The sequence below is a fragment of the Bubalus bubalis genome, chromosome 3, assembly GCF_019923935.1.
Source record: "Bubalus bubalis isolate 160015118507 breed Murrah chromosome 3, NDDB_SH_1, whole genome shotgun sequence".
NCBI lineage: Eukaryota > Metazoa > Chordata > Mammalia > Artiodactyla > Bovidae > Bubalus > Bubalus bubalis.
Window position 1 is genome coordinate 42,311,996 of NC_059159.1, and position 27,007 is coordinate 42,339,002.

General features: G+C 37.3%; 1 protein-coding gene across 1 annotated transcript in view; it reads right to left on the reverse strand.

The window, feature by feature from the left end:
* TAOK1 (TAO kinase 1) overlaps positions 1-27,007 on the reverse strand; it is a 109,505-nt gene that overhangs the window by 10,766 nt on the left and 71,732 nt on the right. The window contains exons 10-19 of the mRNA XM_006042150.4: positions 26,450-26,531; positions 24,003-24,170; positions 21,729-21,932; positions 17,609-17,743; positions 14,909-15,145; positions 13,197-13,325; positions 12,907-13,110; positions 11,007-11,246; positions 4,957-5,169; positions 3,877-4,059 (exon numbers count right to left, since the gene is read on the reverse strand). Coding sequence (XP_006042212.1) covers positions 3,877-4,059; positions 4,957-5,169; positions 11,007-11,246; positions 12,907-13,110; positions 13,197-13,325; positions 14,909-15,145; positions 17,609-17,743; positions 21,729-21,932; positions 24,003-24,170; positions 26,450-26,531 — 1,795 coding nt within the window. The remainder of the gene's footprint in view (positions 1-3,876; positions 4,060-4,956; positions 5,170-11,006; positions 11,247-12,906; positions 13,111-13,196; positions 13,326-14,908; positions 15,146-17,608; positions 17,744-21,728; positions 21,933-24,002; positions 24,171-26,449; positions 26,532-27,007) is intronic.

Here is a 27,007-nt window from a genome sequence, read left to right on the forward strand (position 1 = left end):
GCGGAAGAAGGTCCTATTATAAACTCATTGACTTAAAAGACAATTAACCAAAAGCAGTATCTGGACCTTGTTTGGACCAAATAAGGAATTTAACATTTATAGTTATGTTGCTATTTTGTTGAAATTTTAACATAAATGAAATGATAAAAGTCATCAAAGGGCTTCATGTGAGCCAAATGAGGTTTACTTGTTATATTCTGTTAGTGGTAGTGGTTTAGTCGTTAAGTTGTGTCTGACTCTTATGACCCCATGGATTGTTACCTGCCAGGCTCCTCTGTCCATGGGATTCTCCAGGCAAGAATACTGGAGTGGGTTGCCATTTCCTTCTCCAGGGGATCTTCCCAACCCAGGAATCGAACCCAGGTCTCCTGCATTGCAGGCAGATTTTTTACCAACTGAGCTACGAGGGAAGCCCTAACCCTAACCCTACTCTGTTAGTGCCAAACCTAAGGAACAATTCTTGATTCTTTGGAGATTAAAGTAATCTTCAAAGAGAATTACCCAGCATGAAACGACTAATATTCACTCTGGTTCCACCTCTATTTTCAGATGACTGTTTCTTATCTGTATAGCCGTAAGTACAAAGTGCAGAAAATATAGTTGTTAAGATTTTTCGGTTTTTGTACAGAGGGTACCTTGCCTTGGTAGCTGCCAACTGATCCCAAACAGCTTTACTGTCATGCACTTCAGTTGAAACATAAATATTAGCCCTAAAAATCAAGGAGCAACTCAAAATAGATTTATAGATTTATCACTCTACTGTTCCTTTATTATTTGTAATACTAATTGAATGTATTTTCTCTTATTAAATTAATATAAGCCATATTAAAAAAGTAAAATAGAGGGAATTCTTTGGCAGGCCAGGGGTTAGGACTCTGCACATCCACTGCAGGGGGCACAGGTTTGATTCCTGGTTCAGGGAACTAAGATCCCACAGCTGCATGGTATGCCCTTCTCCCCCCACAAAAAAAGTAAAAAAAGAAAAAAAAATTCTACCATATTAATATAACCACTACTAGCATTACTTCAATTCACTTTTATTCAATACATCATAAGCATTTTTCTATATTAATACTATCTTTATAGCCATCATTTAAATGGCTGAATAAGATTTCATTAAGTGGCTTGCCTATAATTAATTATAGCTCTGTTTTAGATGGTTATGTATTTTAAAACATTATGAAGTATGCTATAATTACCATATTTATGCATCTTATTTTTCCGATATTTGGATTTCTTTCCCTTAGAATAAATTTTCAAAGTCTTAAATACGTAACATTTCCAAAGCTCAATATATACTTCCAAGTTGCTTTGCAAAATGCATTAACTATATATGAGAGTGCCACTGCACCTTGACCAATGCATATCGGTTTTATGCACACATTTCACTAGGCTCTGTAGAACATATCCACTTGGTTCATATACTGAAATAAGACTGTGTAAGATACTGCTTTGGAGAAGGCAATGGCACCCCACTCCAGTTCTCTTGCCTGGAAATTCCCATGGATGGAGGAGCCTGGTGGGCTGCAGTCCATGGGGTCGCTAAGAGTCAGACATGACTGAGCAACTTCACTTTCGCTTTTCACTTTCATGCACTGGAAAAGGAAATGGCAACCCACTCCAGTGTTCTTGCCTGGAGAACCCCAGGGATGGGGGAGCCTGGTGGGCTGCCGTCTATGGGGTCGCACAGAGTCGGACACGACTGAGCGACTGAACTGTTAACTGAAGATACTGCTTAGCACTAACTCTGAACCACTAGGTGGAGCTAAAAATACAAATACATAGCCCTATTCCAGTACTTCAAATCATATCTAAATTACTTATAATACCCTATACAATGTAAATACTATGTAAATAGTTGCTGGGGCTTGCAGCAAACTGCAGTTTTGCTTTCCGGAACTTTTGGGAACTTTCTGGAATTTTCTTTGCCCTCAATACTTTTATCATAATCTGTTAGTTGAATTCATGAATGCAGAACCCACTGGTGTGGGGGAGCTGACTGTAAATAGTGCCAATATTTCTCTTACAACACCATGGGAGTTTCCATTTTAGTAATAATTTTTTTTCTTTTTTTAGTAATAATTTTTTAAATAAATCATTTATTTATTATTTTAGGCTGCACTGGGTCTTCATTGCTAGGCTTCACTGCGTGGGCTTTCTCTAGCTGCAGCAAGTAGGGGCTGCAATCCATTAGTTGTGTGCGGGCTTCTCACTGTGTTGGCTTCTACTGTTGCAGAGCACCGGTTCTAAGTGTGTGGGCTTCAGCAGTTGTAGCCTCAGGCTTCACTGGCCTCGCAGCATATGGGGTGTTCTCGGACCAGGGAATAAACCCATGTTCCCTGCATTGGCAGGTGCATTCTTGACCACTGGACCATCACAAAAGTCCAATGATAACTTCTTGAAGCATAAGAGACAATATTTTAGACTTAATTTTAATAAGCAAGTTGGAATCAGATTTATGAAACCTGTACATGGGACAAACTAGACTTTTCTCAAAATTTATATGCATTTCTAGCTTTCCCATTATGAATGGGAAACGTAAGTGAGATAATTTTTAGAAGCAAGTACCCCTCGGAGAAGCCAGTGATAAGAGTTGTGACAGAAAGGAATATTTTATTTAGGTATTCTATTAGTAATAACCTATTTATATTTTAAGAATATATTTTTAATTTAGTAAGGCATTCTATTTTTATCAGAAGAACTACTGGAAGTAGAGGAAAATCTATGGACCAATGGTCTAGAAACCATGACAACTTTTAATAAATTAGGCAAGTACTAACATACAAAGGATCACTGGACCTAAGACTAATCACCTGCTGGGAACTTATGGCTCAGGAATTCTGAACATAGCTCTGAATCCTGGGTACAACTTGTATTCTATTACTTCTCATGACAAAACTTTCCTTTATCTTTCAAAATTTAAAAATCTCTGTTCATTAGCTTTTCCCCCAAATATGCACACACACACAAAACACAGCTATAATACCTTAAAGAATGGAAATTAATTTGGGGCTTCTAGTTCTATTCTCTAATATATATGACAAAGAATAAGTTAAAAGAGAGAAGAGAGAGGGGAAAAAAAGATACATCTAGAAGTAACATTTTCAGCTTGTGCAGAACAAGTTTTACCTTCTGTGCCCTAGTACTCTATAGTTCCAGGCCCAGGATATAACAGTAAAGTATATATTCCACATCCTTTGCCTCTGCCTCTCTCAGGCAACTACTAAAGTTCTTTTTCTTCTAAGAAAAGAAGTTTTTTATCTAAGTTTTTCACCAACCTCTTTAGGTAGAGCTAAGTACACAAAAAAAGTGAGGGAACACAGAGCCAGAGGTACTCAATCACAATTCAACTCTCGTCACATAACCCCATATCCTTCCTCTAGCATTAACTTGGAGAAGGCAATGGCACCCCACTCCAGTACTCTTGCCTGGAAATTCCCATGGACGGAGGAGCCTGGCAGGCTGCAGTCCATGGGATCGCTAAGGATCGGACACGACTGAGCGACTTCACTTTGACTTTTCGCTTTCATACATTGGAGGAGGAAATGGCAACCCACTCCAGTGTTCTTGCCTGGAGAATCCCAGGGACGGGGGAGCCTGGTGGGCTGTCGTCTATAGGGTCGCACAGAGTCGGACATGACTGAAGCGACTTAGCAGCAGCAGCATTAACTACTTAATTATATCCCCCTGATGTTTAGAATTCATTAAGGTTCATTACTGAATCAATAATTTTAAAGAAAAACACTACAAAATTAGAATTAAGGAAATATGGTGAAAACAACCAAATGCCACCTCTCTTAATATGAAAATGTATTTATAAAATACTTCTGATGAAAGCAAATGTTAGCACAAATAACTTCCTTCTATCATCTATACCTTTTGTTCTAAGAGTGCCCTGCGGAGGGATACTCTCTGTTCAAGCTCCCGAAGCTCTCGATCATGCTGTGCCTCCGCTTGCATCTTGATTTTGCTTTGATACGCATTTAACAGCTCCAGTTCCTGCTGCAGCTGCATCTTCAAAACCTGGCACTCTGCTTCCTGTGCTTCATCCAAACGCAGCTGAAAGAGAGGGGAAAAAACAGATATATCCTACTGTGAACTATTTATTCAAGACCTATGGAAAGGAGGTGTGAGAAAAGGCAGACTACTCTTTTATAGGATACACAATTGTTCTCTCTTGTATCTTGGAGTAAACATCTCTGAAAAAGGAAGGCACAGTAACCAATGATGATAACGAGAAGATAAAAGCTATCATATCATATGCTATTTGGAGGATGTCTGAATAACCATATTTTTCTTAAGAAAAATCTAGAATCTGATTAAGTGATATAAGACCCTGAATCTCTTCTCCGCAATGAAAGTAATTATAGAACAGGGACCAGCGAACTACAGCTACAGACCAAATCTGGACAGTTGCCTGTTTTAATTAATTAATTTTATAGTCTGCTAATTAAGAATGATTTTTACATTTTATATGGCTATATGTACTCACATAATATCCTCAATTTTGTATTCTGTCCCACAAATTCTAAAATATTTACTATCTGGCCCTTTAAGAAAAAGTTCACAAAACTTACATAGAAAATACTTTGTATTTGCCTCCATTAAAATGTGACCATTTAGATTTCTAATACAGTACTACTTTTTGCCCAATGCCTAACAATGCTGTTGCTCTAATCTAGGTATACTCTTGGTATCGATATGTGCTCAACACTTGAGAGGCACTGGCAAGGAGCCTATTTAGAATCTCATGTCTAAATGCATCAATGAGAATTTTATATAAATCATGCCTACTTCCAAAGAATGCAGAGACAGGAAAAATACAGATAACCACTACTATTTCCCAGGCTGTAGGAGAGCTACCACTTCCTATTAGTGTTTTAATTACTGAGACTTCTTTCAGGGGGTGGAAGAAAGTGGCCCTGAATTTGTTTTGCCTAAATAACACAAACTCACTGCTTGGGTGGAGAGCATTTCATTAATGCTGTGGTCGTATTGTTCAGCCAAGATGGCTAACTTCCGGGTCTGCTCCTCCTTGAGCCGTTTCAGAACAGCTTTGTGCTCACTCTTTGGTGTAGTCTCCAGTAAGTGATTTCTTAATGCTTTGTACTGTCTGGTTTGGATTTTACAGGTGTCCTGAAACTGCTTTTTTATTTGGAGTTCTTTAGACTGAGAAGGAAAAAAAAAGATATATATAATTTTTAACATATGGCATTTGGTATACCTTATGCTTATATGAAAAAAAAGGCTACTAGGAGAAAGGGAGAGGGAAAAACAAAATAGTTAGATCATAAGGTTGCAAGTACAGTATGTTTCTACTTGGCTATTAGGTCAAAAACCATTAGATTCTATGTATTACAAAAGCTCTAATTTAGAACATTAGAATACCAAGTACCTCATTTTTCATATGACTTCAAGTAGTACTCATTATTTTGGTAATAGTTACAAATAAATATTAAAATTAATTTAGATTGCTGTGTATATTGATGACAGAAAATTAAACTTCTTCTCATGCATTAACAATAGTAGATACAAAAGTTTTTTATTGGCCAGACAATATCTTATCAGATTTCTAAGGCAGAAAATAAGCATATTTATTGTTCCTTATCTGAGACACGTTGCTCCAATTTCTTTTAATGACAATCTCAACTCTAACTACATAGTCTGTGACAGACCCCACAAAAGCAGGCTATCATTATTATAACTGACTAACTCCAGTACTCTTGCCTGGAAAATCCCATGGACGGAGGAGCCTGGTGCGCTGCAGTCCATGGGGTCGCTAAGAGTCGGACACGACTGAGCAACTTCACTTTCACTTTTCACTTTCATGCATTGGAGAAGGAAATAGCAACCCACTCCAGTGTTATTGCCTGGAGAATTAATTCTCAGTAATTAAAACATCAAAAAAAAGCATCAATTCTTTGGACGGGGGAGCCTGGTGGCTGCCGTCTATGGGGTCACACAGAGTCGGAAATGACGGAAGTGACTTAGCAGCAGCAACATTATTATAATTATCTTTCCCATAAGGGGAATAAACTGTGGGGCAAGGGAGGGGACAGGCCTTCTTGAGGTGATGATAAAAGACTTGAACTACATAAACATTTGGGAGATAAAACAATTTGAGTTCATAGACAAAGGGGTTTGGCTTTAGTTTTTGGTTAATCGCAGGTTAGTTATTTCTATGAACCCAGGTCCTAACAAAATTTGAGAAGATGAGATATATTTCTATAAGGTATATTGTTCAAGCCCAAAAATGAGAATTTACTCATGTACTTCACAAGGCAGAAACTATAGCTGAAATACTGACTGGTTGATTCAGTGTGCAACAAATGCATATAAAACCAAAGTAACATACTTTTCAAGGAAGTAACTATTCATCCTCTCCACCACCTCTGCCAATAAATACCAAAGTATCAAATACACACTTTCCACATTTTGTACCAACCAAGTCATTAAGTTACAGCCATCCTGTGAAAGGTCAAAAAATGCCTAGCTACAAAGAGAAACTCTTAGTTCAGCTAAGTTTAGTGGTGCCACTCTTAAATACTGTTCTTGGTTAACAATACTGAAAGAATATTCAAGTTAGCCAGGAATGGGACAATGACATTTAGCCATTCTTTTCTACCTCTGTATAACAGCCTTCAGTCTTTTAACAGTTTTTATTTTTAAATATTGTGTCAAGAAAACACTGTAATTAGTGTCCACACCACTAGTCAAATGAGAGGGGGGAAAAAAAAAGACCTTGAAAAATGTGCTTTTTCTTTAAGAAGAGTAATACTTGTACCAAGAATAAACTATACCCCTTAATGTTTGACTGAAGTGAACGCAAGAGGAATGTTAAATTACAGTTGTTTCTACTCATCTAACATTGACAAGTCATCATCTGGATGGCAGATGAAGAAACAGCAGAGCAGGCAACAGGTGTCAATCACCTATTCCATTGACATGGGTACCCCAGAACTCTCCAAATCCCAGTTAAATTCACTTCAGTCCAGTTCAGTCGCTCAGTCGTGTCCGACTCTTTGCGACGCCATGAATCACAGCATGCCAGGCCTCCCTGTCCATCACCAACTCCTGGAGTTTACCCAAACTCATGTGCATTGAGTCAGTGATACCATCCAGCCATCTCATCCTCTGTCGTCCCCTTCTCCTCCTGCCCCCAATCCCTCCCAGCATTAGGGTCTTTTCCAGTGAGTCAACTCTTCGCATGAGGTGGCCAAAGTACTGGAGTTTCAGTTTCAGCATCAGTCCTTCCAGAGAACACCCAGGACTGATCTGCTTTCAGATGGACTGGTTGGATCTCCTTGCAGTCCAAGGGACTCTCAAGAGTCTTCTCCAACACCACAGTTCAAAACCATCAATTCTTTGGCGCTCAGCTTTCTTCACAGTCCAACTCTCACATCCATACATGACTACTGGAAAAACCATAGCCTTGACTAGACGGACATTTGTTGGCAAAGTAATGCCTCTGCTTTTGAATATGCTGTCTAGGTTGTTCATAACTCTCCTTCCAAGGAGTAAGCCTCTTTTAATTTTATGGCTGAAATCACCATCTGAAGTGATTTTGGAGCCCAGAAAAATAAAGTCTGACACTGTTTTCACTGTTTCCCCATCTATTTGCCATGAAGTGATGGGACCAGATGCCATGATCTTAGTTTTCTGAATGCTGAGCTTTAGGCCAACTTTTTCATTCTCCTCTTTCACTTTCATCAAGAGCCTCTTTAGTTCCTCTTCACTTTCTGCCATAAGGGTGGTGTCATCTGCATATCTGAGGTTATTGATATTTCTCCTGGCAATCTTGATTCCAGCTTGTGCTTCTTCCAGCCCAGAGTCTTCTTCCAGCCCAGCATTTCTCATGATGTACTCTGCATATAAGTTAAATAAGCAGGGTGACAATATACAGCCTTGATGTACTCCTTTTCTTATTTGGAACCAGTCTGTTGTTCCATGTCCAGTTCTAACTGTTGCTTCCTGACGTGCATACAGGTTTCTCAAGAGGCAGGTCAGGTGGTCTGGTATGCCCATCTCCTTCAGAATTTTCCACAGTTTCTTGTGATCCACATAGTCAAAGGCTTTGGCATAGTCAATAAAGCAGAAATAGATGTTTTTCTGGAACTCTCTTGCTTTTTCCATGATCCAGCAGATGTTGGCAATTTCATCTCTGGTTCCTCTGCCTTTTCTAAAACCAGCTTGAACATCAGGAAGTTCATGGGTCACGTATTGCTGAAGCCTGGCTTGGAGAATTTTGAGCATTACTTTACTAGCGTGTGAGATGAGTGCACCTGTGCAATAGTTTGAGCATTCTTTGGCATTGCCTTTCTTTGGGATTGGAATGAAAACTGACCTTTTCCAGTCCTGTGGCCACTGCTGAGTTTTCCATATTTGCTGGCATATTGAGTGCAGCACTTTCACAGCATCATCTTTCAGGATTTGAAACAGCTCAACTGGGAGTCCATCACCTCCACTAGCTTTGTTTGTAGTGATGCTTTCTAAGGCCCACTTGACTTCACATTCCAGGATGTCTGGCTCTAGGTCAGTGATCACACAATCATGATTATCTGGGTCGTGAAGATCATTTTTGTACAGTTCTTCTGTGTATTCTTGCCACCTCGTCTTAATATGTTCTGCTTCTGTTAGGTCCATACCATTTCTGTCCTTTATCGAGCCCATCTTTGCATGAAATGTTCCCTTGGTATCTCTTATTTTCTTGAAGAGATCTCTAGTCTTTCCCATTCTGTTGTTTTCCTCTATTTCTTTGCATTGATCGCTGAGGAAGGCTTTCTTATCTCTCCTTGCTATTCTTTGGAACTCTGCATTCAGATGCTTATATCTTTCCTCTTCTTTGCTTTTCGCATCTCTTCTTCTCACAGCTATTTGTAAGGCCTCCTCAGACAGCCATTTTGCTTTTTTGCATTTCTTTTCTTGGGGATGGTCTTGATCCCTGTCTCCTGTACAATGTCACGAACCTCATTCCATAGTTCATCAGGCACTCTGTCTATCAGATCTAGTCCCTTAAATCTATTTCTCACTTCCACTGTATAATCATAAGGGATTTGAATAGGTCATACCTGAATGGTCTAGTGGTTTTCCCTACTTTCTTCAATTTAAGTCTGAATTTGGCAATAAGGAGTTCATGATCTGAGCCACAGTCTGCTCCTGGTCTTGTTTTTGCTGACCATATAGAGCTTCTTTTCTCCATCTTTGGCTGCAAAGAATATAATCAATTTGATTTCAGTGTTGACCATCTGGTGATGTCCATGTGTGGTGATGTCTTCTCTTGTGTGTTGAAAGAAGGTGTTTGCTATGACCAGTGCGTTCTCTTGGCAAAACTCTATTAGCCTTTGCCCTGCTTCATTCCGTACTCCAAGGCCAAATCTGCCTGTTACTCCAAGTGTTTCTTGACTTCCTACTTTTGCATTCCAGTCCCCTATAATGAAAAGGACGTCTTTTTTGGGTGTTAGTTCTAAAAGGTCTTGTAGGTCTTCATAGAACCGTTCTTCAGCACTACTGGTTGGGGCATAGGCTTGGATTACCGTGATATTGAATGGTTTGCCTTGGAAGCGAACAGAGATCATTCTGTTGTTTTTGAGATTGCATCCAAGTACTGCATTTTGGACTCTTTTGTTGACCATGATGGCTATTCCATTTCTTCTAAGGGATTCCTGCCCACAGTAGTAGATATAATGGTCAATAGACCGTGCAAAAGCGCGCCGGCTGCCAGCTGCGATGGACCGTGCAGAAGCGCGGCCAAGAGGAGGTACCCCTCGCCCAAGGTCAGGGGTGGCGACCGAGAGCGCTAGGCTGCGACGGTGCAGGAGTGGCCGAGAGGAGCTACCCCACATTCAAGGTCAGGAGGGGCAACCCTGAGGAGATACCCCTCATCCAAGGTAAGGAGCAGCCGTGAAGAGATACCCCACAACCAAGGTAAGAGAAACCCAAGTAAGATGGTAGGTGTTGCGAGAGGGCATCAGAGGGCAGACACACTGAAACCATAATCACAGAAAACTAGCCAATCTGATCACACGGACCATAGCCTTGTCTAATTCAATGAAACTAAGCCATGCCGTGTGGGGCCACCCAAGACAGACAGGTCACGGTGGAGAGGTCTGACAGAATGTGGTCCACTGGAGAAGGGAATGGGAAACCACTTCAGTATTCTTGCCTTGAGAACCCCATGAACAGTATGAAAAGGCAAAATGATAGGATACTGAAAGAGGAACTCCCCAGGTCGGTAAGTGCCCAATATACTACTGGAGATCAGTGGAGAAATAACTCCAGAAAGAATGAAGGGATGGAGCCAAAGCAAAAACAACACCCAGCTGTGGATGTGACTGGTGATAAAAGCAAAGTCCAATTCTGTTAAGAGCAATATTGCATAGGAACCTGGAATGTTAGGTCCAGGAATCAAGGCAAATTGGAAGTGGTCAAACAGGAGATGGCAAGAGTGAATGTCAACATTCTAGGAATCAGTGAACTAATCAGGACTGGAATGGGTGAATTTAACTCAGATGACCAGTTAAATTACGTAAGTGCTAAAACTGATGTCCCCCGTCTTCTTTAAATTCCTGGAGGAAGTCGGAAGTTGCAACTATTAGGGAAACAAAAATGGGATAACTTGATGTTAAAATCAAGTCAGTTTTGTTCAAATTGAGTAAGTAGATACAGATACATAACTAAGAGGAAATGGTCATTTTCTTCCATAGTAAAGTAACAACAATCTCCTTTATGGAAAATCTTGAGCTCATTTGTCATCAAAAGCAGACATTCTATTCAAAGCCTGACTATAATTGTGAAACATTGTTTTTTGCCTCACTTTTTGTATAGTATCTGCAAAGATCACACTAGTGTTTATAAACTTTCAAACTGAAAAGGTTATCAATAAGAAAGAGAAAGGAAAGGTTCAACACCAAACAAGTCTATACCAAGCCCTACTGCTGCTAACTTTAAAATCATCATTCATTTCACAGACATGTTACTTAAATAACTTTAGCTTAGGCTAAAGGTACCTTCAGACTCTTAGGCTGTTGTCGAACCTCCATGACATGCTTTCGCCTTAGCTCTCGTTCTCTTCGCTTATTATATTCTAGCTGGTTAGTGAGCTCAGTTTGATGCTGCAATCTGATCAACTCACAGCGCATCTTCTGAATTGTGTTGAGGTGGCGGAACTCCAGTTCTTGCATGGATTCATGCTGTCGTAGTAGCATGGCATGCTCTAAGTCCTTCTGAGTCTGTCTTTTATTTAACTCCTAATCCATAATACAAAAGACAAAGGTATATTTATCGCTGTACAATGCCAGGGGAAAAATCCCTAAGAAGCAGATTAACCAGGAAATAGATGTAATCCCAGATTCAATAATGACTACACAGTAAATATCAGATTTTATGACCTATACAGTAGTAAATGGGCAATTAGTAAAGACAAATTTCCTTATTCTAGTATTTACTATTCATTAATACTATTTTATGCCATAAGCTTAAAACATATCAAATCTCAGTAGACTTAATGTCCTTCTTTCTTTCCTTCTTTTTTTCTTTCCCAATTTTATATTTGAAGAGAACCCCGAAGCCACTTTTTGAATTTCTTCAGAGTGTCCTATCCAATTTTATTACATACAGTATACCCAGTATAGTGTAATGGATAAGAACATGGACCTGGCTCTGCTACCTACAGTCACCAAGTCCTTGGGTAAGTTGTTTAAACCTGCTGTGCTTTAGTTTCATCACTTTTCAAAGAAATAATAGTATAACTATTGTACAGATTTAACGTGAGGATGAAATGAATTCATAAATGGAAAGTTCTCAGAATAATACCTAGCACATGATGCTCGATAAATGTTTTAATTCCTTTTTACTTTCAGATTAAAAAGAACAAGTGTAAAACACACACACGTCAAACCTGTTCCCTTTGCCCCTGCAAACCTTTCTGCAAAGGACAACAGTTTGAAGAAAATGCTTCCCAACCTTCCCCATGCTACTGTGAAACAACTATTATACAAAAACATATAGTTCAAAAAACTGAGTAACAATATACAACATAGGCATGTAATGTGCTTTCTTCAGCTAACAATATAATGGACATATATTCAGATCTGATCAGTATATACAGATCTTTAAGTTTCACCATAGGTTTCTACTTTGAAATACTATAATTTTCCATTTTTTGCTTTATAAAAAAATTTTCATTAAATGTTGATGCATCATGCATCATATAACTATGTTATTATTTCTTTAGGATAGAGTTCTAGAAGTGGATTTGTAGGTAAAAGCATATGAGCTCCAAAAGGGCAGTATCAATTTATACTCTTACCAACACTGCACATTTCCCAATACCGTTACTAGGATTCAATGTTGCCAGTCTGTTAAACTGTTCTTATTTAACTGATGCAACTACTTGAATTTGAATTTCTTTAATTATTAGTAAATTTGAACAATTATGCTATACTTGAAGTTTATTTTAAGCCACTCTTGGAAATAAGCTAATCTGTGCTCAGAGGTATCCCTGATACTGATGATATTTGTTTTCCCTGACACAAGAGTTTCTACGTTTGCTCAATTAAGTACATGATTATAAAGAAAGTATTAAATGGTAACACATAGGGGATATAAAGACTGGAAGAAAATAAAACTGGTGACTTCATAAAATTTTCATTCTAGGCAAGAAGAGAAGCTTCTCCCCCAAAAGTGTGTGTGTATAGGAGAGAGAAGTGCAGAGAAGAATATTTAAATAAGGAGGAGGATTTGGATGTTAGGGGAGGCATTTCTGAGGAGAGACATGAATGGGGGGAAGCAAACCATGTAGATAATCTAGGAAAGAAGAATTCAGGCTGAGGGAGGCACAAGTGCAAAGGCCCAGAGACTGACAAGGGACTAACATAGTTTCAGAAAAGATTCGCGTTTCAAACGTACCTCCCTGACAAGGTCCTGCTCTAAGTTATGACGCCCAAGTAACATTCTTCTCTTGAAGCGACGGCATTCCAACTCTAGATACTGTCTCTGACGCCGTAGAAGATTAGCCTCTTCTTCTGCTTGGAAATGCTGTATATTCTCCTTCTGCTTTGAAAGCCACTCCTGTTTTTCTTTTTTGGGGGTGCTCTGATTTTCATTCAGCTCCTGGCAACATAAACAACTCAGTTCAAAATACATAAAAATCAAAGGCATAAATATATCATGTGGTATTTGGTATTAAATAAAAGTACCTCCTTAAGCTGCTCTTTTCGAAGTTTATATTCTCTTTTCTGAGACTCCAAAAAGCTGTTTAGTTCTTTCTTCTGTTGGGCCTGAATATGTTGCTGAAATTTTTTCTCTTCATTGGCCATCACTTTAGCCTATGAGAAATTTAAAAAATGGATCAAATTAGTTAAGTAGACAGATTCAAAGAAACAGTTTAATATATACCACTTAGGATAAAATCTGTGTAAGCATTACCAAAATAAGAACATCCAACAAATTACTAATAAGTATTACTTAGCATCTTATTTGAATTTCAGAGAACCAGTAAAATGGGACTCATCTTTAAAATGTTGACCTATTACAGAATTAAAAAGCTTTCACCTTTTTAAAAATTTAACAATATGCCCCCCAATAAAAAAATAAGTATTTATTCAAAATATAATAAAATCATGACCTTTTATCTAGATTGACTTGTATATTAAATAATATACTCCTCTTCAAAGTAAACCCTGACCTTTAACTTATATATTAAATAAAAATGTTAAATATTAGATACATATATATCATACTGTTTTATTTCTGATTACATATGCAACGTATATTCACTGTGGATCATTTAGAAAATACAGAAAAACACAAAGAAAAAAAAACCTTGTATGATTTTAGCACTCAGAGAAAAACAAGAAAAACAACTTGATACACACCTTTCCTATTTTTTCTATGCATGCACACATTTTAAATAACACATTGCACATCCTATGTCATGATCTGCTTTTCTAAATATGTTAGTATCTATCTCTTCCTAAGTTGCTGGGAGGGATTGGGGGCAGGAGGAGAAGGGGACGACAGAGGATGAGATGGCTGGATGGCATCACCAACTCGATGGACATGAGTTTGGGTAAACTCCGGGAGTTGGTGAGAGACAGGGAGGCCTGGTGTGCTGCGATTCATGGGGATGCAAAGAGTCGGGCACAACTGAGCGACTGAACTGAACTATTATTATGAGAGTGGGTCTTTTAATTTGGGGTGGGGCGGGGCAGGAAGGTGAACAGGGTAACCATAATAAATAATGCCTCAATGTGGACTAGCTAGATATATTTCTAGATATTGTGCTAATTTACTGAGAAGCTTACATTATACTTGACAAATGTGACTATCAAAATAAAATTTAATTGATGGGACATCAAAAACATTAGGTTTCCCATAAGAAGAATCCTAAAATATATATACTTAAATCATATAGTAGAATGACACATTTGTAAATAAACAAAATGGGCCAAATCTTAATTTGAATCTCTCTTAACTTATTATCTCTAACACTTTGTTATATTACAGTAATCTTTAATTATTCTAATATTAAAATGCTACTATAAATTGAAGGAAGGTTTCCAAAAAACACACAAAGAGAATCATAAATGATTTTTTGAGACCTAAATCACCTATTGATAGACAATTAAGAAACTCCTCATACTATCAGAGTACTATCAGGGCCTAGAATGGTTGCAGGATTTACCCACTGTGATACAATAAAACTATGAGCATTAGGAAATAATCCTACGTCTACTGGTTCCCAGACTTAGTACCTGATACTATACATGTTACATAAATGTTTCTCCCTTATTCCCAATTGAACTGGCTTGGTTCTAGGGAAAATATCCTAACATCAAAATGCCATCTTGGTTAATTCTGAGATGCTTATGATCTACAGTAAAGAAATTAAGAATAGTGAATCAGCCACCTCTTTTTCCATAGCAGCCTGATGTTTCTTGATAAGTTTCTCCATTTCTGCAGCAAAATTGTTACGCTGTGTTTCAAGATCTTTGTCTAATCTGAGGCGATGTTCATCCATCTCAGCCTTCAACTTATTTTCTAGAGTCATTAGCTGCTTTTGATGTTGCCGCCTCATTCTCTTATAGCCAGACATTTGTTCTCTAAGCTCAGAGTCCTGCTCATGTTCCTGCATTTGCCTTGTAACCTAGACACACAAACAATGGAGAGAAAACAATAAAGCAAAACATTTTTTCTTTCAGAAGCATTTTAGACCACTCTGTTATTTATCCAAGTAGACAATTACTGTAAGAGATTCCAATGAGCAGTTTCCAATTAAAATTCCAGGTGATCTTTTAAAGAAATAGACAAGCTAGTTCAAAAATTTATATATAGATGTAAAGGAGCTACAAGAAGCAAAACATTCTTGAGGGAAAAAAAGCTGCAAGACACACATTTCAGTAATCAAAATGGTGTGGCACTGGTGGAAGGACAGGCTGAACAGATCAAAAGAACAGAATAAAATCTAGAAATAGATCATATACATTTAGTCAACCGATTTTTCTACCAAAAAGTCAAGTCAGGTCAAAGAGGAAATAAATGTATTATCAAATTATAACTGGTTCTCTGTATATAAAACACAAACAAAAACCTTGACTTCTATATCACTCTATACCAAAATTAATTTGAAAAGAATCATTTGACATAAACACAAAATCCAGATATCATAAAGTAGAAGAAATCACAGACTATCTTCATGACTGTAGGGCAGACAAGTATTTCCTGGGCAGGACACAAAAAGCACTGACAATAAAGAAAAAAAATATGTAAACTAATTTTTTTAGTTGAGGTGAAATTCACATAATATAAAATAAATTATTTTAAAGTGAACAACACTAGCATTCAGTATGTATATGTATCTTCTTAGTTGATGGTTAGCGTAATGAGTACCACTAAAAATACTTCAAATTGAAGACCTAAGATCTGTGTATTTTATTGTATGAAAAAAACCCAAGGCAGAGCAGTCAGACTGAGTTATAGTACATGGTACTTTTATTGAAAAATATAGCTACGCATATCTTTGTACACAAATCTACCTACTGTATGAATGTTTTATCTGAAATAAATAGACTTAATAGGTTTAGGGATATGGATCTTCAGTTGTCTAAATCCATAACTTAAGAGAATTCCTCAAGAATTCCCTAGTGGTCCAGTGGTTAGGACTCTGTACTTGCAATGCTGAGGGTGTGGGTTCAATCCCTGGTCCTGTAAGCTGAGTGGCATGACTAAAAAAAACGTTCCTCAATTAATTTGAGGGAGCTAAAATTTGAGACAGAAGGCTTGCTTGGGAAACATTAATATGTGCCCAGTCACAAAGATGTTTTCCCAACAAGCTGGCCTTGTCCAGGTATTTGTTAAAATGGTCATGAAAAAACTAAGCAATCTTTGCTACTTGCTCTGTTCAAAGAATTATTTACATGTTAAAGAACAGTAGGAACGACTTGACTTATCATAGGGGATGGTGTTTATCTTTTTGTTTTTTAATTTATTTTTATTTTTGGCTGGCCTGGGTCTTCTCTAGTTCCTGACTGCAGGCCTTCTCTACTTGTGGCAAGTAGGGGCTACTTTCTAGTTGCGGAGCACAGGTTTCTCATTGTGATGGCTTCTCTCGTTGCGGAGCATGAGCTCTAGGCACATGGGCTTCAGTAGCTGCAGCACGTGGGTTTACTTGCTCCTTGGCCTGTGGGATCTTCCAAGACCAGGGATTGAACCCATGTTCCCTGTGCTGGCAGGTAGATTCTTAACCACTGGACCACCAGGGAAGTCCAGGGGATGGTGTTTTTGACCCCAGATGTTATTCAGATTCATGGGCCACAGAATGAGATTTACAAGATCTGTTATGTAGTTGATAATTCAGACAATTTCCATATATTTTTTTCCGTCATATTTACTAATAACCTACTTCCCTTTGATACCTTAACATCTTTCTATCCCCACCTTTATCATGTTTTGGTCCTACATATCTGACTGATCAGGGTTATAAGTACCCCAGTACAACATCTTTGTAATGAACAAATAATCCATTTTCATTATTTGGGAAGTCAGAAGAACTATATTTTAAGTATATCAAATTGGATTACTTGCTATTTCATGAACACTTCCCCTCATTTTTGTTAGCCTGTCAACTCTTAGGTGGAAACTACATTTTTTCTCTCGCCCTGTGCCTAAAACCAACTAATTATTAAAGGCTCAAACGATTTATAAATACTCACCCTAAATCAAAGGTAATCTGAATTCCTATTTAGTACCTTTTAGCCCTGTGGGTTGGGAGGATACCCTGGAGAAGGGGATTGCGATCCACTTCTTTCCTGGAGAATTTCATGGACAGAGGAGCCCGGCAGGCTACAGTCCATAGATCGAAAGAGCTGGACACAACTGAGTGACTATCACTTTCAGCCCTCTTAAGCATTTAATATATTCTAATATATTAGTTATTTGTACACACATCTCTCAGAGTGCTTTCTGTAAGATCTTTCTTATAACAGGCAGTTAAATGTTGAATAAATTTTAGAAATACAAAAAAAAAAAAAAAGAGAGATATAATTATACTTGAATATAGATGCCTAGGTCTAACATGAAAAACGTATTTCTAATTTGGGGTAGTACATACCAGTGATGCCGTCCGTATAGTAGCAAAGTGTTCTCGATTACGGTAGTGTGATTTATGACGAGATACTTGAGGTGGAGATTGTGGATCCGATGCCCTTGTTCTAGGATCTCCCTCTTCTCTGTAATTTTCTTCCTCCTAGGCAAAGAAACAAACAATATAATCTGTTGTGAACAAACACAGTTTGGGTGAACTTTCGAGAAAATTAAATTTTAAAGACAAATGGATCAATAAATCTCAAAGACATAATCCTAAAAAGCAAAAACAAAAAATGGGAATGCTGACATTTTATGTTCAACATAATTTGAATCAGGAGACATTATTTCCTCAATGTATGAAACAGTATACAGAATGAGGATAATGAAACATTATGGCTAGATTTATATAATATTCATGAAGTGCAAAATTACAAAGCCTTAATATAACTTAAAAACAAAGATAATAAAACATGCAGCTAGTATTTTAAATAGCAGTAATACAATTAATTACTTTAGGGCTCTTGGGTTTAAGAAGTAATAATGTAGCTTAAAAAAACTTTGTAATACTCCTGCCACCGGTCCAAAATAAGTAAACAAAAAATAATTGTAAAAATTTTAAGAATCGATGTCTTTCTTGATATATACATTACTTCATTACTGAAAAGGAAGTCAATTAACAACCAACTAGTTACATGAAGGCAATGGCATCCCACTCCAGTACTCTCGCCTGGAAAATCCCATGGATGGAGGAGCCTGGTGGGCTGCCGTCCATGGGGTTGCTAAGAGTCGGACACAACTGAGCGACTTCATTTTCACTTTTCACTTTCATGCATTGGAGAAAGAAATGGCAACCTACTCCAGTGTTCTTGCCTGGAGAATCCCAGGGACGGAGGAGCCTGATAGGCTGCTGTCTATGGGGTTGCACAGAGTCGGACACGAATGAAGCAACTTAGCAGCTGCAGCAGCAGTTACAGGAATAATCTTTTTTATGGGTGATCCTCTTGCCTAAGAATATAAACTCTCCATTTCATCCTCTACTCAGCCCCTGGTAACCTCTAATCCATTTTCTGTCTCTATGAACTCGCCTATTCTAGGTATTTCTTATAAAAGGAATTATAGAATATTTGTCCTTTTACATCTGACTTATATCACTTGGCATAATGTTTTCAAAATTCACTAATGTTGTATCATGTTATTAGAATTTCCTTCCTTTGTATAACTCAGTAATATTCACCATATGTATATACCATGGTTTTATTTATCCATTCTTTCCACCTTTCATCTATTTCTGCCTAATAACTTTTTAGTTAACACTGCAAGCTGTGAAGTTAAAAAAGGAAGCATTACTATTAATTGTTAAAGGAGCTATCCGATCTTAAAATATTTTGAAGAACATTTAAAATTTTGCATTCAAAAGTATAATGACTAATGTAGTAAATACCCATTATTTCCTAAACCCAGAATTTATATTTTTCCATAATTAGATGGAGAAGCTCTATGCAGTCAGCAAAAACAAGACCAGGAGCTGACTGTGGCTCAGACCATGAACTCCTTATTGCCAAAGTCAGACTTAAATTGAAGAAAGTAGGGAAAACCACTAGACCATTCAGGTATGACCTAAATCAAATCCCTTATGATTATACAGTGGAAGTGAGAAATAGATTTAAGGGCCTAGATCTGATAGATAAGAGTGCCTGATGAACTATGGAATGAGGTTCGTGCCATTGTACAGGAGACAGGGATCAAGACCATGCCCATGGAAAAGAAATGCAAAAAGCAAAATGGCCGTCTGAGGAGGCCTTACAAATAGCTGTGAAAAGAAGGGAAGCAAAAAGCAAAGGAGAAAAGGAAAGATATAAAGATCTGAATGCAGAGTTCCAAAGAATAACAAGAAGAGATAAGAAAGCCTTCTTCAGTGATCAATGCAAAGAAATAGAGGAAAACAACAGAATGGGAAAGACTAGAGATCTCTTCAAGAAAATCAGAGATATCAAAGGAACATTTCATGCAAAGATGGACTCAATAAAGGACAGAAATGGTATGGACCTAACAGAAGCAGAAGATATTAAGAAGAGGTGGCAAGAATACACAGAAGAACTGTACAAAAACGATCTTCACGACCCAGATAATCATGATCGTGTGATCACTGACCTAGAGCCAGACATCCTGGAATGTGAAGTCAAGTGGGCCTTAGAAAGCATCACTATGAACAAAGCTAGTGGAGGTGATGGACTCCCAGTTGAGCTGTTTCAAATCCTGAAAGATGATGCTGTGAAAGTGCTGCACTCAATATGCCAGCAAATATGGAAAACTCAGCAGTGGCCACAGGACTGGAAAAGGTCAGTTTTCATTCCAATCCCAAAGAAAGGCAATGCCAAAGAATGCTCAAACTACTGCACAACTGCGCTCATCTCACACGCTAGTAATGTAATGCTCAAAATTCTCCAAGCCAGGCTTCAGCAATACGTGAACCGTGAACTTCCTGATGTTCAAGCTGGTTTTAGAAAAGGCAGAGGAACCAGAGATCAAATTGCCAACATCCGCTGGATCATGGAAAAAGCAAGAGAGTTCCAGAAAAACATCTATTTCTGCTTTATTGACTATGCCAAAGCCTTTGACTGTGTGGATCACAAGAAACTGTGGAAAATTCTGAAGGAGATGGGCATACCAGACCACCTGACCTGCCTCTTGAGAAATCTGTATGCAGGTCAGGAAGCAACAGTTAGAACTGGACATGGAACAACAGACTGGTTCCAAATAGGAAAAGGAGTACGTCAAGGCTGTATATTGTCACCCTGCTTATTTAACTTATATGCAGAGTACATCATGAGAAACGCTGGACTGGAAGAAACACAAGCTGGAATCAAGATTGCCAGGAGAAATATCAATCCCCTCAGATATGCAGATGACACCACCCTTATGGCAGAAAGTGAAGAGGAACTCAAAAGCCTCTTGATGAAAGTGAAAGAGGAGAGTGAAAAAGTTGGCTTAACGCTCAACATTCAGAAAATGAAGATCATGGCATCCGGTCCCACCACTTCATGGGAAATAGATGGGGAAACAGTGGAAACCATATCAGACTTTATTTTTCTGGGCTCCAAAATCACTGCAGATGGTGACTTGCAGCCATGAAATTAAAAGATGCTTACTCCTTGGAAGGAATGTTATGACCAACCTAGAGAGCATATTGAAAAGCAGAGACATTACTTTGCCAACAAAGGTCCTTCTAGTCAAGGCTATGGTTTTTCCTGCGGTCATGTATGGATGTGAGAGTTGGACTGTGAAGAAGGCTGAGCACCGAAGAATTGATGCTTTTGAACTGTGGTGTTGGACAAGACTCTTGAGAGTCCCTTGGACTGCAAGGAGATCCAACCAGCCCATTCTGAAGGAGATCAGCCCTGGGATTTCTTTGGAAGGAATGATGCTAAAGCTGAAACTCCAGTACTTTGGCCACCTCATGCAAAGAGTTGACTCATTGGAAAAGACTCTGATGCTGGGAGGGATTGGGGGCAAGAGGAGAAGGGGACGACAGAGGATGAGATGGCTGGATGGCATCACTGACTCGATGGACGTGAGTCTCAGTGAATTCCGGGAGTTGGTGTTGGACAGGAAGGCCTAGCGTGCTGCGATTCATGGGGTCGCAAAGAGTGAGACACGACTGAGCGACTGATCTGATCTGATCTGATCTGATAATTAGACTCTAAGTTTTATTTTAAAGCTGTAAACATTATATGGATAATGTAAAGTGACCAAAATCACTTTTGGTCACCATCCATCCTAATCCTTTCTCCCATGCTTCAAAAATATTATATTAATATTACAATGAATTTCATGAGTATACCTACTATTTTTAAAGTACTTCATTTTCCATCTAAATGACTTCAAATAATACATTATATATAGTATTTCTTCTGAGATATTTTTAAAATATTCCTTCCATATTCTCAAGACATTAATTTTACAAATGCAGATATTATACTGGAAATTAACAAGCCTATTGCCATTTTCAAATAAGTTACCTAAAACTGTTCCCAACTTCTGAAACAGAAAAAAAAAAAAAAAAAAAAATTAACTCTTAAACTAACCAGATGAATTAAATTATTTACCAAAGCTGATTTTTTTTTCACTGAAATCCAAATACTCACAGGTTTTAAGTGGATGACAGAACTATTAGACATCACTGTGTGGTCTCCCTCCATCATGTCTAGCTCACTCTTGTCATCTGAGGCATCTGGAAGACTGTTAACACTACTACTTTGGCTACTGGCACTGATGGACATACTGGGAATAGACTGATTACTTCCAACGCTATTCACTGTTCCTGTCCGTCCAACACCATGATCTTGTTCCTAGGGAAAAAAAGAGCAATAGGTTCAGACATCTCCATCTCTCCTGATTTGTTCAATAGAAGCATCAAGCACACTGCTTGGCCAACAGTCTTTAGAAAGTCAGAGGTCTATCATGAGATATTCCCTTTATTTGGTGAAATCAGGAAGTTGATCCGTAACAGAAAAATAAACAAATAAAAATGACCAACAAGTAAATAAAAACCTGACCAACTATGTGAAGTCAATTTATCAGTTTTGGGTTACTTCCAAAGTAAAGCATTTTCTCTAAACTGTCTGCCATTTTTTGAAATCCATTTTTACCACACATCTCATTGGGTATACAGAGAGATTTTGCTCATTTCTCAATAATTCCCATGGTTAAAATAGCCCCAACCATGAGAATTCCCTGGTGGTACGGTTTAGGAGTCCAGCACTTTCACTGCTGAGGGAGGGCCTGGGTTCAATCTCTGGTCAGGGAACTAAGATCTCACAAGCCACAGGGCGTAGGAAAAAAATAAATCAGAAAAACAAGCCCCAACTTAAAAAAAAAAAAAAAAAATCCTAGAAACACCTCGTTTTAGTTATTTTTTGTTGAAGTCTTTTGTAAGTATATTTTTCTTTCTTTCTTAAAAATTCTACCACCAAAGAAATCCTATTTTTCTTAAATTAAAAATTATGTATTACATATACATATATATACACACACATATATATATAAAATCATAAGAATGTTTTTCTGAAGTGACCAACATTTTAGTAGTGTTACCATACCAAAATTCTCTAAGATATGGAGAATTTAATATAGACATATGGTATATACAAAGGAACTTTTCTCCTATCTCTAGCCTAACAGAGATGCTGTTATAGATTTAACTACATGAGAAATTTATTAATTTTAAAACTTTATTTTATTCAAAATTTTATTTCATGTATCTAAAATATCCCACAATAAAGTAACCCAAAGCAATTTTCAAAAGACTATCATAAGAACTAAAAAATGAAAAAACCCAAAACTGCTGGTTAAGAAAATCTTGCATTTTATAGTTCAGTAATTGTGCAGCACTATTAAAAAGTAACTGCTTCTCCTAGTTTCCAAATGTAAAATGATATTTCTCACTGGAAAATAGTAAAAAACAAACCAAAGCTCTGGAATTCTGACAGAAGCAAAGAAAAGTGAAAATAATTATAGTAAAAGCTTTATATGTATATTTCAACATTAGAAAGTTCTATAACATATCCACTGCACATTTGTATTTCCATTCTCCCTAAAAAGCAACATAGAAAGAACTTGACCTTGAGAGTGAGAGCTATCTGAATTTGAACCCATATGCCTCTACCTACACTGAGTAAACCACTGAGCCTTGCTTTACACATAGCTTCAATACTCTGGCTACCTGATGAGAAGAGCCGACTCACTGGAAAAGACCCTGATGCTGGGGAAAGACTAAAGGCAGGAGGAGAAGGGGACGACAGAGGATAAGATGGTTGGATGGCATCACTGACTCAATGGACATGAGTCTGAGCAAACTCTGGGAGATGGTGAAGGACAGGGAAGCCTGGTGTGCTGCAGACCATGGGGTCGCAGAGAGTCAGACACAACTGAGTGACTGAACTGAACTGAAAATAAGTATTTCAGAACTGTGTAGATGGAATGAAACTATGCAGAACTGAAAAGAAATGTCCTTGGTAATACAGTAGAATGCTTAGTAACTTGCTAATGACTTGTCAGTGAGTAACTTCCAGAGTCTATAATTTTATATATTTTCAAAAGCATGTCTCTCACAATTGAGACAATAAGGCAAAAAAGGGTTCAGTGGCTAAGAAATTTGAAAGGGCCAAAATTAAACATAGTTGAATTTGTTTATTTAATAAAAGACGTTGCTGAGCTTTACTATATATGCCAATGTGCACAACAAAGGGACTGAATTTAAATAACACAAAACTGTTTTTCCCACATGGGATTTTACAGGACCAGTGATAAGAAAACACAAATGGGAACCACTGATATAAGAGATTCATGATGTAAAAGACGAGCTCCACGAGAAAAGAAGCCGATGAAGAGAGCTCAATATTGATTCATTTCTAAATTACCTCTTCTTCTTCCTGTGCTTCTACTGCTGGTCCATTATGTGCCTCCTGGAACAGGAGTTTCTTCATCTTTCGATACTGCAGATTGTCCAGCTCTCTTACTGCATCTTTTGTCCTCTGAATAAGATCTATTAACACTGTTTCAGGGCGCTCCCGAAGAACAAACATGTGCTGGATAAAAGAATGTAAAAGTCAAGTTGAAACCTACTATTTTTCCATTAATACAAATGTACACCTCTCTTAGCTGCAGAAGGAAATAGCAACCCATTCCAGTATTCTTGCCTGGAAAAGTCCATAGACAGAAGAGCCCAGTGGGCTACAGGCTATGGGGTTGCAAAGAGTCAGACACAACTGAGCATGCACACATGTGCCCCTTCTTAGACTCCAGAGTTACTATCCTAAATAATCATCACAGATAATGCCTATAATCTATGCTATTCTATTATATTTCTGACTTCTTATAAAATCATTATTTATATATATTTACTCTGTGCCTACATTTTATATAAACTTTGGTCAACTAAAAATGTAGAGTTGAAATGATAAAAGGGTTTAATTAAATACTAAGAAGTAAGCCCAATTACAGCCCTAAACAAATGCTAAAAAAAGGCTTACATATTCTTAGAACTGTTGATTTCACAGAAAAGGCATGTCAGTTCTGAGTTTTATTAGGTTTCAAGAGAAATGTATTTACTGCTGGTGAATTATGTAATATAAACCTGGATATTTTGGGTTCCTTTATATGTTGCATAAACAATACTCTTCATAAAACACTAGTAGTTGATTAAAAGGCATATTATTAGTGATTTTTACTAACATTGAATAAAACTTAACCTTATCAAATAAGGAAAAGTTGAAAGAATAATTCCACCTTTAGAGTATCACTGCTACATTTTGATATGTTTCTTTTCAGGAATTTTCTATATACAGATTTTTGTTTTATAGATCGTAAATATATAGATTGCAGAAAGACACATTCCGCCCTTGACTTCATGAGATGCCCCTGAATTTCTGTAACACTTACCTTTTTTGTTAGCCAAACTTACTTCTCTATGTAAAGAGTTCTAACTCTACCATATTTGGTTCTGCTTCACTATCATAAGACTGTTATTTCAAATTTGTAAACATAATGCCTACAGAATATTTCATCAAAGGTTTATGCCAAAGTTCCATTACCCTAATTCTGGACAGTTATTTCCAACTTTTAATTCAGAGATAAATGGCTTCATAGAATTGTTTTAAAAATTTAAAAATTCATTAGAATTTTTTTTTCTGTTTTTTCCTTTATGACGAATCATGAAAGAAATGTCAGGCCAAAGGGAAAGAAACACTTGCTAGATATTTCCTATCATTTCCAATAAGGCTGTGCCAATATATGCTATCAACTAGGTAAATGAACACTATATTCAGATTTGGAACCTAATCACCAAATACCAAATACCTGGGCTTGGTAGGTTGGGTTATACCCAAAGAGCTTCTTTCACCTATATTGGGCAAGTATGAGAAACAAGTCACATTCTTCCTTTTTCCTGAGCCTTAGCTTGGTATGTATCACTATTTATCAATACAATATTCCATCTTCTTATCCCAACTTCATATCTTATATTTCTAAGTCTGCCAGTTTTCTACATACAGATCTTGCTTATTTTTCACTAATATAATTCCGAACTATACCAAACCTTCTGTTGCTATTGTGAGTACCAATTTAGTCAAGTTTTCATTTCTTAGAGTATAAGTGAGCTTACCGCCTAAAATTCCTCAAGCATTATTGAAAATCAGTACTGCTCTTCTACACACTAAAGTTTCAAGTAATACTACTGAATACATATAAGAACCTTTCAATTTCTTTGTATCTTTAACTGAGGTGCATTGATGAAAATAAACTTAATCCATTTGAAACTGTAAAACATTCATGCAAAAATAGGCTATTTAAATTTTATAGTGAAAAACCAGTAAGACTTCTTAGGGTCACAAAGAAAATCAAATCCCATTTTACCACTGCTTTATCTAGATGTTTTAAGAACTATATTAAGCTCAACACACTATTACTGCTATTGATACAATCGTCAACTGCCAAGTGAAATAATAAATTTTTGAGAACAGGAAGCATGTAAATCTCATATTTAAATGAGGCAATGAAACTTTGTGAAATCTGAAGAGTACACATGATTTAAAAAATCTTTTCATTGCTAAGTTAGAAAAATTTATTTTCAAAATGGAAACAAAAATATGATATTCATTTTAACAATTTCTTTTAAAATCTCTTTTCTCTCACAATATTTATGTAAATATATCACATATCATTTCTATTTCCTTCATATTACTTTAATAGAATACACAGTATTTTAGTTAAAAACCAGTAGCGCATACCTAATATTGATTCCAAATCAAAGAAAAATGACACATTAAAAAAATTTCTTAGGAGTAGAAAACAGTATAATTGAACTGACCTTTAAAAGTTCCTCTGATGTAGGGCGATCTTGGGGGATTTTCTGGAGGCAAGAATCTACAAAGTTGCGAAAATAATCAGACCTATTGTAAAGGAAAGTATCAAGTGAACATATTGCTATTTCCTTTAAAAACGCACCAGCAAAACAAAGCATGTGCCTACTGTTGGGAGGGGGGCTGGATATGAAATGATAAAAAAAAGCAGATATAGATACATTTCATATATGTCTATGAAAAGTTATCTAAAGCAGCCAATGAGTCTTCACCATTTTCCAAAGATAAATTTGCACAGATTATTTTAAATTTCTGCTCCCGCAATTAAAATATCACAGCGCATTCTATATAGAGGGAAAGTTAGAAAAGCCAATATTTTCTTTTTTGCATTCAAATCTAGGATAACTTTCTTATTATTTTTCTCCCTATAAACCACCTCTCTCTCTTCTTTGCCCCTTGGATCATCTTCTGTATAGTGGGATTCAGAGTATTACTCCATTTGCTTTGGAAGCAGTACTCCGTACAGCTAAGTATTTGGTATCCCTGAGCAAATGGATATAACTTCC